This window comes from Oncorhynchus mykiss, chromosome 19 (assembly GCF_057628025.1).
Source record: "Oncorhynchus mykiss isolate SJ-2025 chromosome 19, ASM5762802v1, whole genome shotgun sequence".
In the NCBI taxonomy this organism is placed as follows: domain Eukaryota; kingdom Metazoa; phylum Chordata; class Actinopteri; order Salmoniformes; family Salmonidae; genus Oncorhynchus; species Oncorhynchus mykiss.
The window spans coordinates 70,875,435-70,893,366 of NC_143040.1; the positions used below are offsets into that span (position 1 = coordinate 70,875,435).

At 43.3% G+C, this 17,932-nt stretch overlaps 1 protein-coding gene across 3 annotated transcripts in view; it reads left to right on the forward strand.

Annotated features, from left to right (window-relative positions):
• Nucleotides 1-259: 259 nt before the first annotated feature.
• map4k5 (mitogen-activated protein kinase kinase kinase kinase 5) overlaps nt 260-17,932 on the forward strand; it is a 107,947-nt gene continuing 90,274 nt past the window's right edge. For 2 of the 3 annotated variants that reach the window (XM_090211657.1, XM_090211655.1), the window contains exons 1-3: nt 289-527; nt 1,425-1,710; nt 7,962-8,019. In XM_090211657.1, the coding sequence (XP_090067783.1) occupies nt 1,603-1,710; nt 7,962-8,019 (166 nt within the window). In that variant the 5' untranslated portion in view covers nt 289-527; nt 1,425-1,602. Of the gene's footprint in view, nt 528-1,424; nt 1,711-7,961; nt 8,020-17,932 lie in introns of all 3 variants that reach the window. The other variant, XM_090211656.1, reaches the window with a different exon arrangement.

Consider the following 17,932-nt stretch of genomic DNA (forward strand, 5'->3'; position numbering starts at 1 on the left):
AGTTGCTTGCTTGCATCACTAGGTGGCAGTAGTCGCGCGTCATATATCAGAGTGACAGTCATTTCGTCTGGACAAAAACAATGCTTTCAATAGATTTTTTTGATCGATTCAATGATGTTAGTTGTTGTTATTCTTGCAATCTAGTTAGCGTTTACAGTTGAACGCATGGGTGACAATAAAGTACATTTCTCCTAGTTAGTAGCAGCAGCCCGTTCTGTCAACAGGAGGAAATTACGTGTTAACGTCGAAAACGTGAGGTGACAATAAAGTATATTTCCCCTAGTTAGTAGCAGCTCCTACTGTCAACAGGAGGAAATGACGTGATAACGTCGAAAACGTGAGGTTGGGACTTCCAGCCGAGATACGTTTTTTTTTGTTGCCGTTGCTGAGTGAGCAGCCAGCAAGAAGTTTACACTTTCTCTGAGGAATAAATAATACTTTTATGTTTTTTTGTTTTGTTTTTTGGGGGGGATGAAAAGGAATTGAACATATTACTTTTCGTATGTCAAACGTATATGGAGTAATTGGTAAGTGGAGCAGACGTTGGATTAGCTAACGGCTAGTTAGCGCATGTTAGTTGCGGGGTAATGCTAAATAGATAGCCAGGCTGACTATTCTTGGTCATGGAGTGGAAGGCCGAAACACTTGTTAGTTTCTACGTGGTAGTTAATTGCACTCGTCTGGTGTCCCATTTTCTGAATTAGTATATTTTATTAGAGAAGAAGGATGAAAACCAGAAGTTTAGCTAACGTTACGTGTTTTGGAAAAAACAGTTTAATAATATCGCTCCGGTAGCTATAGTAACCAGCTAATTTGATTAACTCTCTAACGTTGCAGAGGGTTAAGCAATTTTGTTGAACTATAACGTTATATACATTCAGTGATCAATCTCTATTGTTTATCTGCTGACTTTTTTTTCGTAAGCTAACGTTAGCCGTTTGGAAGTTAGTTACTGTTAGCTAGCTTGCTATCCTCTATACCTAACCGGCTGGTCAGCAAATCAGTTGATTCTTGACGGTCTTTGTTGTGAAATGATATCTGTGGTTTGTAGCTACCTTTTAAAGTTTCATTAGTAACGTTAGTATGTACAGGATACACATAGTATAACTTACTATACAACGTCCAACGAAATGCTTACTTGCACGTACCTTCTCAACAATGCAACAACAAAAATAAATGACAAAACATAGGAATACGAACATAAAGTAAATCTCAAAGTATAATAAACATTATAACATTAGTATAATAATGGAAGGCACAATTTATAGTCCAATTTTAACGTGTTTGAGGGGGGGGGGGGGGGGGTTGGTTGGAAAGTGTTTAAATTGTGCAGTATTTAGCAACACTGTGTGTGTGCAGTTCAAGGCACCAAGCTATTAGCTAGAGGTTTCCTCATTAACTTTTCTTCTCTGTCTCATTGGCAGGAAATGGACCAGAGGCCAGATTTGGAAGCAGCACTTCTGCAGCTTTAGAGAAGCAAGTTATCACAACTTGAAGTACTCCTCTCGAATGATAGTGACGTGTATTTGCACAAGCTAACTAGCTAGCTAAATGTAAAGTAGCTAGGTGTTGACAAGCTATCCAGCCAATTAGCTAGCTGCTATGGATATCTTTCCAAGACCTAGTGGAGAAATTCAAAGAAAAAACCCGCAGCAGGATTTCGAGCTTATTCAACGAGTTGGGAGCGGCACATATGGAGATGTGTACAAGGTATTTTTTTTTAAAGCTACCATCAAACTGAATAAACAGTCTGTATTAGATTTGGGTGTTCTGAATTTAGATCTCTGTCTAACCAAAACAAGCACACACATCTGTTGGGAGGCACGAGATCCCTGTGCTTGAGTGCTTCTATCCCCTATCTAATTCCTATTGAAATCTGGCCAGAGCTACTGACATGAAGTTGTCAAGGTAGGATTACACTCCCCCAGGCCCGTAGTTCATTTCTCTTTCTCTCAATGTGTTAAAGCTTTTATATCCAAGATGTTAGTGAAGTTCTGCGATGGCCGGTGTGTATGTTGTATAGCCTACTAGCACCTTGATGCAAAGTGTCTTTGCAGCCTGACGTCAATAGGAAACCTATACCTAGGTATGTTATCAAGCTCTTAGTTATCCGTTTTTCTTAATTCACTTTTGCCTGTTTTGACGGGACCTGTCTTGTGGAGTTTTATAGAGGATTTATTTAGAGTGGTGAGTCACCTACCACAAATGCTTTCATTTACCTTTTCATTTACTCCTAATGAGTTTAGCATCTGCCCCCCCCCCCCCCCCCCCCCCACCATGTTATCGCTCTGGTGTTTTGGGTTCCATATACAGTAGCTGAAGGACACGGCAGTCTACCCCAGGGATCTTCAACTAGATTCACCCGCTGGCTGTTTCTTTTTCTTCTTCGTTTTTTTTCTGGAGCGGATAGTCATTTGTAGACTAGCAAATTGACCGCAAGAAGCCACCAACAGATATGTTTGACTAAAACAGTCATTTCAAACCTTGCTTACATTTGTACTATTGCGTGGGAATACATTAACAGATTTCTTAAATTTAAAAAAATCACTTGGAGCTGATTTCCTGTTTTTGTTGTCTTTTATGTGCAACAAGGAAAATTCCACACGTGATGTAGCAACGACATTGAATATAAGTTTTTACGTCTAACCTATTTTTATATCAGTAGCTACACCGTTGGATTGAACCAATATCTTTACTCTGAAGGTGGGGGCGGCAGGGTAGCCTAGTGGTTAGAGCGTTGGACTAGTAACCGGAAGGTTGCGAGTTCAAACACCCGAGCTGACAAGGTACAATTCTGTCGTTCTGCCCTTGAACAGGCATGTAAACATGAATTTGTTCTTAACTGACTTGCCTAGTTAAATTTAAAAAAAAGGTATTTCGTATGTTTCGATTAAGTTGTCAGAACATTGCTTAGCAGTTCCACATACTTGGATGTACAGTCGGAAACCAGAATCATTCTATGGGTAGCGATGATATACACAGTACACTGCTTTAAAACTGGGAAGAAGGATTCATTTGGGCAACCCAATGCCTTTCTGATGTTATTCGCTGCCAGAAAAACATGAACTTTGTCAGGTCATTTATCTTAGTAACCCTGTGTTGTATTTAGTTTCCCCAGTATGGACCACCAGACTTATTTATCTGTAACCCATGGTTATTTCCCAAATGGCACCATATTCCCTATATAGTGCACTATTTCTGACCAGAGCACTATGGGCCCTGGTAAAGTAGTGCACTATTTAGGGAATAGGGTGCCATTTGGGAAATAACCCATGTAATAAAGCATTGTACTGCAACCCCCCACCTCCGTTATTGTTTTTTGGAGCATGTGGCTATAGTAGAAGTTAGATGGATTGGTAGGGAAAGATAGGTGCGATCCAGCGCCAGTTTCTCATTTTCCTGGCAAAGCTATGAGGAGAGAGTATTAACAAAGGGACAATTTATTGGATCGGAATTTGAGCCTTCCAATCTAGACATTTTCCTGTCTGTTCCCAAGTTCAAAATCACAAGTGTGCAGACAGTTGCATTTCAAACTTTTTTTATTTTATTTTTTTAAGTGTTCTTGTTTGGATGACTTTCTTTGTAATGGATGACTTGGATACCAATTTTCTCCCGTGTGTGATAGTTGAAGCAGCCAGTCTGTCAAGCCCTCGCCTCACTAAGTAATCTGTGGAAGGCTACACCCACCCCAGACACAGAGCCCCCACAGCCGAGGCAGTCCACTGGCGGAATGCAGTGCCTGGTATTTTCCCCCGAGCCGTGAACACGTATGCCAAGTTCCAAATGGCACCCTATTCCCCATTTTAGTGCACTATTTCTGACCAGGACACTTAGGGCTAAATAGGGGAATAGGGTACCATTTGACATGCGGTCCGGGACTACGGCAGGCAGAGTGAAATACGATCAGGTCCTTGTCTAAACATGTGCCCAAGAATGGGAGTGTTTTTTGCCGTACTGTCAGCGGGAAATACTTCAAATTTGAAAAGTCCTTCCCATAAACAATGACTTTGGTCTGCTGTAGGGCACTGATTTTTTTTTTTTTGTTAACCTTTATTTAACCAGGCAAGTCAGTTAAGAACAAATTCTTATTTTCAATGACGGCCTAGGAACAGTGGGTTAACTGCCTTGTTCAGGGGCAGAACGACAGATTTTGTACTTTGTCAGCTCGGGGGTTTGAACTTGCAACTAGTCCAACGCTCTAATCACTAGAGCCGCCCCATGTGACAGAGATATTTGTCAAATTGAGAGGACCAGGAAGTAAACCCATGAGGGTTGAGTTTGATTGGTTGTTTTGTTACTCGGCTCTTCTCTCTTTTGATGAGTGTGTTTCATCCAGGGATGGACATTTTAAGCTAGCCCGAAGCTAGTACTTATCAGACCAGGCTCGTAGAAAATGTTTCCAACTAGCCTGCCAAAAAGTACAATTGGGTCTTTTTAAGATATCTCATAGCACAGGTTTTTGTAACTGATCTAGATAACATTGTGGTCTACTAGCCAGGCTTGCCAGTGCCCAAAATCCTTCAATTCTATCCCTGGACTTTCAGCTATCTCTGTCTGTTTATTGTCCCAAGTCCATAAATGGGGGGGGGGGGGGGGGTCAGTACTGAAGATTAAACTGACAATATTTTGCTTATTCAGATTTTATCCTGGGCTGATTTTGTTGTAATGTGCAAACTTAAATTTGAGAAATGTCACACCGGTTTGAAGAGGAAGGTAGTTCCTGGACCTCTTGGAGCGATGAATCCTCCCTTTGTGGAAATTCAATGAAAGTAGACTGAGCATCTCTATCAGAGTGCAATACCAGAGAGGGAGACGTGTGCGTGGTGGGTGGGGGGGGCTTGGCCATGTGGGGGGGAAGGCTGTGTGTGGCGGTGGTGGGACTTGGCTGTGTGTGTGGGGGGGTGGTGGGACTTGGCTGTGGGGGTGGCGGGACTTGGCTGTGTGTGTGTGTGAGGCTGGCGGGACTTGGCTGTGTGGGGGTGGCGGGACTTGGCTGTGTGTGTGGGGGTGGCGGGACTTGGCTGTGGGGGTGGCGGGACTTGGCTGTGTGTGTGTGGGGGTGGCGGGACTTGGCTGTGTGTGTGTGGGGGTGGCGGGACTTGGGTGGTGGGACTTGGCTGTGTGGGGGTGGTGGGACTTGGCTGTGTGTTGGTGGTGGGACTTGGCTGTGTGGGGGTGGTGGGACTTGGCTGTGTGGGGGTGGTGGAACTTGGCTGTGTGGGTGGTGGGACTTGGCTGTGTGGGTGGTGGGACTTGGCTAAGACAAAATAATGGACTTTTGCTTTTCATCCTGAAATCAGAGGTCTTTTTTATTTACACCTTTACTAGACAAGTCAGTTAAGAACAAATTCTTATTTACAAGGAACAGTGCCTGCCTTGTTCAGGGGCAGAATGACAGATTTTTACCTTGTCAGCTCGGGGATTCGATCTAGCAACCTTTCGGTTACTGGCCCAACGCTCTAACCACCTGCCGTCTTAAGTTCAACATAAGTACAAAACCTTTTGCACATACAGCTTTGCCTAGTCTCTGTATGTCTTGTGTGATGTTGTTTGAATATCTTAAAGGGATGATTTGAGATTTATATTTTTTTTGAGCCCCTTTTCATGGTATCCAATTGGTAGTTAGTCTTGTTTCATCGCTACAACTCCCGTACGGGCTCGGGAGAGGCGAAGGTCGAGAGCCGTGCGTCTTCCGAAACACAACCCAACCAAGCCTCACTGCTTCTTGACACAACGCCATCTTAACCCGGAAGCCAGCTGCACCAATGTGTCGGAGGAAACACCGTACACCTGGCGACCTGGTCAGCGTGCACTGCGCCCGGCCCGCCACAGGAGTCGCTAGTGCGCGATGAGACAAGGACATCCTTGCCGGCCAAACCCTCCCCTAACCCGGACGACGCTGGGACACTTGTGCGTTGACCCATTGGTCTCCCGGCCACGGCCTGCTGCGAAAGAGCTTGGACTCGAACCCAGAATGTCTAGTGGCACAGCTAGTACTGCGATGCAGTGCCTTAGACCACTGCGCCACTCGGAAGGCATGAAACCTTATTTACATAAGTATTCAGACCCTTTATGAGACTCAACTGAGCTCCGGTGCATCCTGTTTCCATTTATCATCCTTGAGATGTTTCTACAACATGTTTGGAGTCCACATGTTTGGAGTCCACCTGGAGTCCACCTGTGGTAAATTCAATTGATTGGACATGATTTGGAAAGGCACACACCTGTATAAGGTCCCCCAGTTGATAGTGCATGTCAGAGTAAAACCTAAGCCGTGAGGTTGAAGGAATTGTCCGTAGAGCTCCGGGACAGGATTGTGTCAAGGGTACCAAAACATTTCTGTGCCATTTGAAGGTCCCCAAGAAAAGTGGCCTTCATCATTGTTAAATGGAAGAAGTTTGAAACCACCAAAACTCTTCCTAGAGCTGGCCGCCCAGCCAAACTGAGTAATTGGGGGAGAAGGGCCTTGGTCAGGGACGTGACCAAGAACCCAATGGTCACTCTGTCAGTGTTCCTTTGTGGAGATGTTTGTCCTTCTGGAAGGTTCTCCCATCTCTGCAGCACTCCACCAATCAGGCCTTTATGGTAGAGTAGCCAGGCGGAAGCCACTTCTTTGTAAAAGGCACATGACAGCCCGCTTGGAGTTTGCCAGAAGGCATCTCAAGACTCTCAAACCATGAGAAACAAGATTCTCTGGTCTGATGAAACCAAGATTGAACTCTTTGACTTGAATGCAAGCGTCACATCTAGAGGAGACCTGGCACCATCCCTATGGTGAATCTTGGTGGCAGCATCATGCTGTGGGGATGTTTTTCAGCAGCAGGGACTGAGAGACTAGTCAGGATCGAGGGAAAGAGGTACAGAGATCCTTGATGAAAAGCTTCTCCAGAGCACTCAGGACCTCCGACTGGGCAGAAGGTTCACCTTCCAACAGGGCAACGGCTCTAAGCACACAGCCAAGACAACGCAGGAGTGGCTTCGGGACAAGTCGGAATGTCCTTGAGTGACCCAGCCAGAGCCCGGACTTGAACCCGATCAAACATCTCTAGAGAGACCTGAAAATAGCTTTGCAGCGACGCTCCCCATCCAACCCGACAGAGCTTGAGAATCTGCAGAGAAGAACGTGGAGACACTCCCCAAATCCAGGTGTGACAAGCTTGTAGCGTCATACCCAAGAAGATTTTAGGCTAATCGCTGCCAAAGGTGCTTCAACAAAGTACTGAGTAAATGGGCTGAATATTTGTGTAAATGTGATAGTTTGTATAAAAAAAATTAAAAAAAATCTAAAAACCTGTTTTTGCTTCAGCATTATGAGGTAGTGTGTGGATTGATGAAAAATACGATTTAATCCATTTTAGAATAAGACTGTAACGTAACAAAATGTGGGAAAGTCAAAGGCTCTGAATGCTTTCCCGAATGCTCTGTACGAGGACGCCTTTAGGAGACATATCCTAGCCTAGCGTCTTGAGCTGGATTTGAGGTTGATGGCGACCTACTTCCTCCAGATGGAAACACCTGAATCATGACCTAATGCTGGACTGTCTGGTGATGTCTCTCTGGTTTGGTCAGTACCGGTATGAAAAACCGCAGCCCCATTGAATGCTCTGTACGAGGATGCCTTTAGGAGACATATCCTAGCCTAGCGTCTTGAGCTGGATTTGAGGTTGATGGCGACCAACTTCCTCCGGCCCAGATGGAAACACTGAATCATGACCTAATGCTGGACTGTCTGGTGATGTCTCTCTGGTTTGGTCAGTACTGGTATGAAGAACTACTGCCCCATTGAACTGAACTAACTAGAGACTAATAGGAAGGGATATACAATGAATTTCAATTCTACCCCCCAATATAGGCCTATCTGATAACAGGAGTTTCGTGATATTGTGCGACTATTTTTCAGTTCCCGCTCCCCAACAATGACTGGCTCCCCGGTGCACACTCTCTTCTTCTCTCTCTTTCAGGCTCGAAACATCCAAACGGGAGAGCTTGCTGCTGTCAAGATTATTAAACTGGAGCCAGGTGAGTTGGATATAACTACAATTCCTCTCTACTTACGAATATGCATGAAAATGACCCTTTTGAATTAACTCTGGAGGATTTAAAGAAACTCAAAATATTAAACATTATTTTAAGAACATTTATTTGTGGTTTACAGGATATTTTCTTTAAATTTAGCCTTTGTTTAAGTCAGTTTAGTCAGTTAAGTCAGTTAAGAACAAATTCTTCATTACAATGATGACCTGCCCCAGCCAAACCGGGATGATGCTGGGGCAACTGTGCGCCGCCCTATGTGACTCCCAATCACGGCCGGTTGTGATACAGCCTGGAATCGAACCAGGCTCTGTAGTGAAGCCTCGAGCACTGACATGCAGTGCCTTAGACCTCTGCGCCACTCGTGAGCCCAATATCCACCAAAAAAACCAACTATGTCCTGTATAAATATGACAGTGAATAGTTTAGTTTACCTTCTTAGGTACAACTTACCTGACGTGCCTCGTTAAATGAAGGTTAAATAAAAATGCATTAAGAAGGAAAGAAATACCACAAATTAACATTTTAAGGAGGCACACTTGATCATTGAAATACATTCCCGGTACCTTTTTATAAAGCTGGTTGAGAGAATGCCAAGAGTGTGCAAAGCTGTCATCAAGGCAGAGGGGTGGCTATTTCAAGAATCTGAAATATAAAAATATATTTTTACAAGTTTAACACTTGTTAGGTTACTACATGATTCCATATGTGTTATTTCATAGTTTTGATGTCTTCACTATTATTCTACAATGTAGAAAATAGTACAAATAAAGAAATATCATTGAATGAGTAGGTGTTGTAAAACGTTTGACCGGGTGTGTGTGTGTGTGTGTGTGTGTGTGTGTGTGTACTTACACTCATTCATTCATGCATACATACATACATACATACATACATACATACATACATACATACATACATACATACAGTGGGGCAAAAAAGTATTTAGTCAGCCACCAATTGTGCAAGTTCTCCCACTTAAGAAAATGGGAGGGGCCTGTAATTTTCAGCATAGGTACACCTCAACTATGACAGACAAAACGAGAGAGAAAAAATCCAGAAAATCACATTGTAGGATTTTTAATGAATTTATTTGCAAATTATGGTGGAAAATAAGTGTTTGGTCAATAACAAAAGTTTATCTCAATACTTTGTTATATACCCTATGTTGGCAATGACAGAGGTCAAACGTTTTCTATAAGTCTTTACAAGGTTTTCACACACTGTTGCTGGTATTTTGGCCCATTCCTCCATGCAGATCTCCTCTAGAGCAGTGATGTTTTGGGGCTGTTGCTGGGCAACATGGACTTTCAACTCCCTCCAAAGATTTTCTATGGGGTTGAGATCTGGAGACTGGCTAGGCCACTCCAGGACCTTGAAATGATTCTTACGAAGCCACTCCTTCGTTGCCCGGGCAGTGTGTTTGGGATCATTGTCATGCTGAAAGACCCAGCCACGTTTCATCTTCAATGCCCTTGCTGATGGTAGACTTTGTTACTTTGGTCCCAGCTCTCTGCAGGTCATTCACTGGGTCCCCCCGTGTGGTTCTGGGATTTTTGCTCACCGTTCTTGTGATCATTTTGACCCCACGGGGTGAGATCTTGCTTTGATTCCCAGATCGAGAGAGATTATCAGTGGTCTTGTATGTCTTCCATTTCATAATAATTGTTCCCATAGTTGATTTCTTCAAACCAAGCTGCTTACCTATTGCAGATTCAGTCTTCCCAGCCTGGTGCAGGTCTACAATTTTGTGTCTGGTGTCCTTTGACAGCTCTTTGGTCTTGGCCATAGTGGAGTTTGGAGTGTTTGAGGTTGTGGACAGGTGTCTTTTATACTGATAACAAGTTCAAACAGGTGCCATTAATACAGGTAACGAGTGGAGGACAGAGGAGCCTCTTAAAGAAGAAGTTACAGGTCTGTGAGAGCCAGAAATCTTGCTTGTTTGTAGGTGACCAAATACTTATTTTCCACCATAATTTGCAAATAAATTAATAAAAGATCCTACAATGTGATTTTCTGGATTTTTTTTCTCTCATTTTGTCTGTCATGGTTGAAGTGTACCTATGATGAAAATTACAGGCCCCTCCCATCTTTTTAAGTGGGAGAACTTGCACAATTGGTGGCTGACTAAATACTTTTTGCCCCACTGTACATACATACATACATACATATATACAGTTGAAGTTGGAAGTTTACATACACCTTAGCCAAATACATTTAAACTCAGTTTTACACAATTCCTGACATGTAATCCTAGTAAAAACTCCCTGTCTTGGGTCAGTTAGGATCACCACTTTATTTTAAGAATGTGAAATGTCAGAATAATAGTAGAATGATTTATTTCAGCTTTTATTTCATTAATCACATTCCCAGTGGGTCAGAAGTTTACATACACTCAATTAGTATTTGGTAACATTGCCTTAAACAATTTAAACTTGGATCAAATGTTTCTGGTAGCCTTCCACAAGCTTCCCACAATAAGTTGGTTGAATTTTGGCCCATTCCTCCTAACAGAGCTGGTGTTACTGAGTCAGGTTTGTAGGCCACGGTTTTTCAGTTCTGCCCACATTTTCTATAGGATTGAGGTCAGGGCTTTGTGATGGCCACTCCAATACCTTGACTTTGTTGTCCGTAAGCCATTTTGCTACAACTTTGGAAGAATGCTTGGGGTCATTGTCCATTTGCAAGACCCATTTGCGACCAAGCTTTGACTTCCTGACTGATGTCTAAACTGTTACATTGATGCTGTTAACCCGGATTACTGGTTGCTGCGGAAAAGGAGGAGGTCAAAAGGGGGGTGAGTGTAACTGATGTGAAATGGCTAGCTAGTTAGCGGTGGTGCGCGCTAATAGCGTTTAAATCGTGTGACGTCACTCGCTCTAAAACCTGAAGTAGTGGTTCCCCTTTGCTCTGCGAGGGCCGCGGCTTTTGTGGAGCGATGGGTAACGATGCTTCGTGGGTGACTGTTGTTGATGTGTGCAGAGGGTCCCTGGTTTGAGTCCAGGTAGGGGCGAGGGGACAGATGAAAGTTATACTGTTACATTGGTGTACATCGATAGGGCTGTTCAAAAACTACAAACCTCAGATTTCCCACTTCCTGGTTGGACTTCTTCTCTGGTTTTTGCCTGCCATATGAGTTCTGTTATACTCACAGACATCATTCAAACCATTTTAGAAACTTCAGAGTGTTTTCTATCCAATACTAATAATAATATATTAGCATCTGGGACTGAGGAGGAGGCAGTTTACTCTGGGCATGCTTTTCATCCAAAAGTGAAAATGCTGCCCCCTATCCCAAAGAAGTTAACTTCCTGACTGATGTCTTGAGATGTTGCTTCAATATATCCACATACTTTCCCTTCCTCATGATGCCATCTATTTTGTGAAGTGCACCAGTCCCTCCTGCAGCAAAGCACCCCTACAACATGATGATGCCATCATGGGATGGTATTCTTCGGCTTGCAAGCTTTCCCCTTTATCCTTCAAACATGACAATGGTCATTATGGCCAAACAGTACTATTTTTGTTTCATCAGACCAGAGGACATTTCTCCAAAAAGTACGGTCTTTGTCCCCATGTGCAGTTGCAAATTGTAGTCTAGCTTTTTTATGGCGGTTTTGGAGCAGTGGCTTCTTCCTTGCTGAGCGGCCTTTCAGGTTATGTCGATTATAGGACTCATTTTTCTGTGGATATAGATACTTTTCCTCCAGCATCTTCACAAGGTCCTTTGCTGCTGTTCTGGGATTGATTTGCACTTTTCGCACCAAAGTAAGTTAATCTGTAGGAGACAGAACACATCTCCTTCCTGAGCGGTATGACGGCTGCGTGGTCCCATGGTGTTTATACTTGCGTACTATTGTTTGTACAGATGAACGTGGTACCTTCAGCCGTTTGGAAATTGCTCCCAAGGATGAACCAGACTTGTGGAGGTCTACAATTTTTTCTCTCTGATGTCTTGGCTGATTTCTTTTGATTTTCCCATGATGTCAAGCAAAGAGGCACTGAGTTTGAAGGTAGGCCTTGAAATACATCCACAGGTACACCTCCAATTGACTCAAATGATGTCAATTAGCCTATCAGAAGCTTCCAAAGCCATGACATTTTTCTGGAATTTTCCAAGCTGTTTAAAGGCACAGTCAACTTAGTGTATGTAAGCTTCTGACCCACTGGAATTGTGATACACTGAATTATAAGTGAAATAATCTGTCTGTAAACTATTGTTTTAAAAATGACTTGTGTTATGCACAAAGTAGATGTCCTAACCAACTTGCCAAAACTATAGTTTGTTAACGGGAAATTTGTGGAGTGGTTGAAAAACGAGACTTCATGACTCCGACCTAAGTGTATGTGAACTTGTGACTTCAACTGTACACACACATATAAATATAGTCACATCTTTAAAAAAATATATATGTTTTTCTTAATTACCCCAGTTGGAGTAAGCTAGTGAACATCAGCGCTGAGGCCTGTATTTTCAGCTCATGTATACTTTATTCATATCATGGACACTATTTTACAATAGTTATATTTTTTATTCATTTTTTTCTCCTGTCCTTCCTCTACCTCCAACCTCTCCCATCTATTTCTGATGTCCATGCGGTTTGATTTCTATTTGCCATATCTTTCAAACTGCTCTTAACTTTTTTTTTAATTAAAAAATGTATTTAACCTGTATACAAAACTTTACCGATATACTGTTTTACAGTGGGGAAATTAGTGCCATTTCTCAAATTGCCATCCAAAAGCACAATTGTCCAAGAAATAATGCTTCAAGTGTTTTCTTACATTATGACCATAATGACACATCATGAGATTGTCAGTAACCAAGGGAATCGTATGCTTCTGTTCAGATGAGGAGATTCTATTTTCTTTCATTTTTTTTTTAAACGATTGAATATCGCTTATCGGTTTAACTTCCTCTGAAGCCGCCCTAGTAGGCTTTCAATCTCCAGCATTTCAATGTTTTTAATTTATTGTAATGCATTTTGAAATTGAATTTGAAAAGCGCTATAAAAGTTTTTAAAAAATATATCGTTTGTGTTCCTCCAATTTCACCGCGTCTGCTACGCTGACTAGAGGTGTGAGAAAAACAACATGTCTCTTAAAAAGTCGTGTGGTTGTTGCGGAGGGCTGGTGCCTACGTCCAAAGACTGCACCCTATTCCCTATATAGTGCACTACATTTGACCAGAGCCCCCGTAGGTACTAGGGTGCCGTTTAAGACTCACAACTGGTTTCTTAATCTCTTAGGGAAGTGCTCATTCTGACAGGAAGTGACCTGTCTTTGAGGCTTCCAGCAACATGAGAACATTGTGGGTTGTTTTACTTGTTGGTCGCTCTCTCTCTGCTATTCCCTCTAGATGTGGTACTGTTTAAAAAAAAATATATATTGTTACCTATGGGTATGTTGTCCCTATAGTAGAGAGTAGGGTGCCATGCGGGAGGAAGACCTTGTTGTGCTCTTCGGCGTCTCCAATAACTCACTGAAATGGGCCTCTTGCTCAAATGTTTATGTTTCCCTGACCACTTATTTGCTCTAAATCTGTAATGGCAGGGTCAACAGGTGATCTCTGCCCTGTTAAAACAAGACATTTACAGTTCTGGGCAATAAGAACGGCCGTTGTATTGACATTGGGCTCTTACCTCTATTTTGTAGGCCTATGGACTCGCCTCCTATAAATGTAAGCCATCTCAGAAGTGCTTTATATGAATGGTAACTACTACATTAGCCTATTTCTAGCGGTTGTTATGTATGTATGTTACTGGTTTCTGTAGAATTCCTCAGTTTCTGCCAGTAAAAACACTGAACTGTGAAGCCCCTCTTGTCTTGAGGATGGGGAGTAGTGTAGTACAGATTTAGTGTATGTGTCTGTCTAGTGTCAGTAGAGACGAGAGCGTTACAGTACTGCTAAGAGGATTTAAAGCTCAGCGTTAAATTGAGCTTCGCCGGGTGATTCTCAGTAATGAGAGCTATTCATAAAGCTTGTTTGTTTCTCTAGCTCGCTAACGTTGATGGGCCATTCACACACACACACACCGTGCACCTGGCAACCCCGGCCCGCCACACGCAGCTTTACCTTGCTCTCACAGCTCTGAGAAAGGTTACTTACGTTTAAAAAAAAAAAAAGAAACAAGGGCTCTGTGTGCCATTTTTGTGGTAGCCCGTTGCAACAGACATCCTGTGTTTCTGCCACAGAGCCCACAGGAGGACGTCTTCACTTCAGTAGACAGGGCTGCTAATTTGTGAATTTGTACCCCTTTTTCTCCCCAATTTCGTGGTATCCAATTGTTTAGTAGCTACCATCTTGTCTCATCGCTACAACTGCCGTACGGGCTCGGGAGAGACGAAGGTTGAAAGTCACGCGTTCTCCGATACACAACCCAACCAAGCCGCACTGCTTCTTAACACAGCGCGCATCCAACCCTGGAAGCCAGCCGCACCAATGTGTTGGAGGAAACACTGTGCACCTGGCAACCTTGGTTAGCGCGCACTGCGCCTGGCCCGCCACAGGATTCGCTGGTGCGCGATGAGACAAGGATTTCCCTGCCGGCCTAACCCGGACGACGCTAGGCCAATTGTGCGTCGCCCCACGGACCTCCCGGTCGCGGCCGGCTGCGACAGAGCCTGGGCGCGAACCCAGAGTCTCTGGTACAGCGCCCTTAACCACTGCGCCACCAGACTCTCTTTTTAAAGTCACACTAGCCGTCTTCTATTCAAAATGTTCCCCACTGGAACGTCAGGGCTGTATCCATAAAATCATAGGAGGGGAGCTGATCCTAAATCAGCACTTCTTCTTCTGAGACACTTTAATACTGGCCCAGCTCTTCATCTTCCCCATTTATCAAACCCACCCTGTCTGTGAACCGGTCCTCTTTATCTCCTTAGTGCCAGTCTGTTTGTGCTATCACACCAACTCCCTTCTCACTTGCTTGACAATGAGCAGCAAACAGATCTGGGACCAGGCTATAGAAGGAGACAACAGATCTGGGACCAAGCTATAGAAGGAGACAACAGATCTGGGACCAGGCTATAGGAGGAGACAACAGATCTGGGACCAGGCTATAGAAGGAGACAACAGATCTGGGACCAGGCTATAGAAGGAGACAACAGATCTGGGACCAGGCTATAGAAGGAGACAACAGATCTGGGACCAGGCTATAGAAGGAGACAACAGATCTGGGACCAGGCTATAGAAGGAGACAACAGATCTGGGACCAGGCTATAGAAGGAGACAACAGATCTGGGACCAGGCTATAGAAGGAGACAACAGATCTGGGACCAGGCTATAGAAGGAGACAACAGATCTGGGACCAGGCTATAGAAGGAGACATCAGATCTGGGACCAGGCTATAGAGGAGACCAACCAGGGCGCTAGGAGGAGACAACAGATCTGGGACCAGACTAGACCTGTCCCTCTCTCCCCTGACCGAATCGAAAAAATGAAGGCAAAGTATCACTTCTGCAGCAGTAAATGGTGATTGTCTGTCACGGTAGAGTGACACTGTGTACAAGCCTGATCAATTCTATGCAAAGGAGATGTCAGACTGACTGGTTTTCTGATCCACGCCCCTACTTTTTTTAAAAAAAATTAAAGCACCTGTAACCAAAAGATTTGTATCTGTATTCCCAGTCATGTGACGTCTATAGATAATTTTTGTTGTAAATATTATTTTATTAGGAAATTATTTTAGCAGTTTATTCTTTTTTTTCTCCCCTTTTCCTCCCCAACTTCGTGATATCCAATCTTGTCTCATCACTGCAACTCTACATCGGGCTCGGGAGAGGTGACAGTCGAGTCACGCATCCCCTTAAAACAGAACCCGCCAAACCGCGCTTCTTTAACACCCGCCCGCTTAACCAGGAAGCCAGCACCAATGTGTAGGAGGAAACACCGTTCAACTGATGACCATTGTCAGCCTGCAGTCGCCCGGCCCCACCACAAGGAGTCACTAGAGCGCGATGAGAACCCCGTAAATCCCCTCAAGGCCAAACCCTCCCCTAACCTGAACGATACTGGGCCAATTGTGCGCCGCCCAGTGGGACTCCCGGTCACGGCAGTTTGTGACACAGCCTAGGATCGAACCCGGGTCTGTAGTGACGCCTCAAGCAGTGCCTTAGACCGCTGCGCCCCTAATTTAATTTATTTCAACTGACAGATTTCCTTATGAACTGTAACTCAGTCAAATGTTTTAAATTGTCGCATGTTGTCTTTTTATATTTTTTTGTTCCGTGTATTCATCAGCCCGTGTAATACTGTCTGTCTTGACTGGAGGAGCCTAGAGAACCTAGACAGCTATAGCTAGCTAGGCTAATTGAGGTCTCATGTTCTTTTTTTTCCTTCTTCCCAGCCCCATTCAGATAAAGCAGCCTACCTGTTGTTTGCCCCTTGTTGAAGCCTGCTCCTTCTCATTTCACCAACTTATAAATCCTGTCATTTTATTCCATCTTATATTGTATTAGTGAACTCGCACTCCACTTGCTACACGTTACACCTCTTTGCTGCTTTGATTGGCCAAGATAAACAACAAGCTACACACGTGAAGGCTACCCGATCTTTTCATTTATTTTTCTTGGGCGCACATCATAACTACATTTGACAAGTTTGTTTTTTATTAAATTAATCATTTAAAATGTACGGTACGGTATATCCATTGTAATGTCACATGTAAAAAAAATATCCATTTAATTTAGAATAAGCCTTTTCAGTGTTTTTAAAATAGGCCTATCATTTTTCACACCAGTATTCGAACACCGACATCCGTTTGAATATTCAAATAACCGTGAGATGCCAAACCTCTGTCTCTCACGCCATCTCACTGCTGCTGAATAGAATGGTGTTGTTGCAGTGCGTAGTTTTAGACTCCTACTTCCTGTTACCGAAAGGGGGGAGGGGGGGGGGGGGGGGATGAATATAGAATTATATATTATAGTAAATAAAGGGATGCATTAAGTCCACACAACTAAACCGATACCCAGTCTAGATGTTACAGTGGTAGTAGTGGTACTTGTATTATTTACAGCAGCTAGAAGCTAGCTAAACACTCTCAAGTGTGTATTTCTAGGAATTCAAGCGAGTCACAGACTGTCTGCACTAGATATTACGTGAACACTGTACGTGATAGTATATAGGACATGGTTTTTAGTTTAAATGATGTGTGCTGTGCTATGATAAACCTGTACAAGTAGTCATTCGTCCAGTCGTTATTGAAACGGAGGAGTAAAATGGTCTGTGGTTTGGAGCTTGGCAAAGGCAAGGGGAAAGATTTAGTGATCTGTCAAATATTGTGGGTGTCCGGTTCAACGTGTTTAACTTTTCCTCCACTGAGTATGAAGTCTAGAAGGAGAACATTTATGGTCTGATAGTCACTGTTGCAATATGAAGTCTAGAAGGATAACATTTATGGTCTGATAGTCACTGTTGCAATATGAAGTCTAGAAGGATAACATTTATGGTCTGATGGTCACTGTTGCAATATGAAGTCTAGAAGGATAACATTTATGGTCTGATGGTCACTGTTGCAATATGAAGTCTAGAAGGATAACATTATGGTCTGATGGTCACTGTTGCAATATGAAGTCTAGAAGGATAACATGGTCTGATAGTCACTGTTGCAATATGAAGTCTAGAAGGATAACATTTATGGTCTGATGGTCACTGTTGCAATATGAAGTCTAGAAGGATAACATTATGGTCTGATGGTCACTGTTGCAATATGAAGTCTAGAAGGAGAACATTTATGGTCTGATAGTCACTGTTGCAATATGAAGTCTAGAATGATAACATTATGGTTTGCTGTTGCTGTAGTTCTGTCAAGTCCTATCATTACTCAAAGGGGAATATTATTGTCTTTCTCTCTGCGTGTCTCTCTGTCTGTGTGTTTTTCTACATCTGATTTGGCTG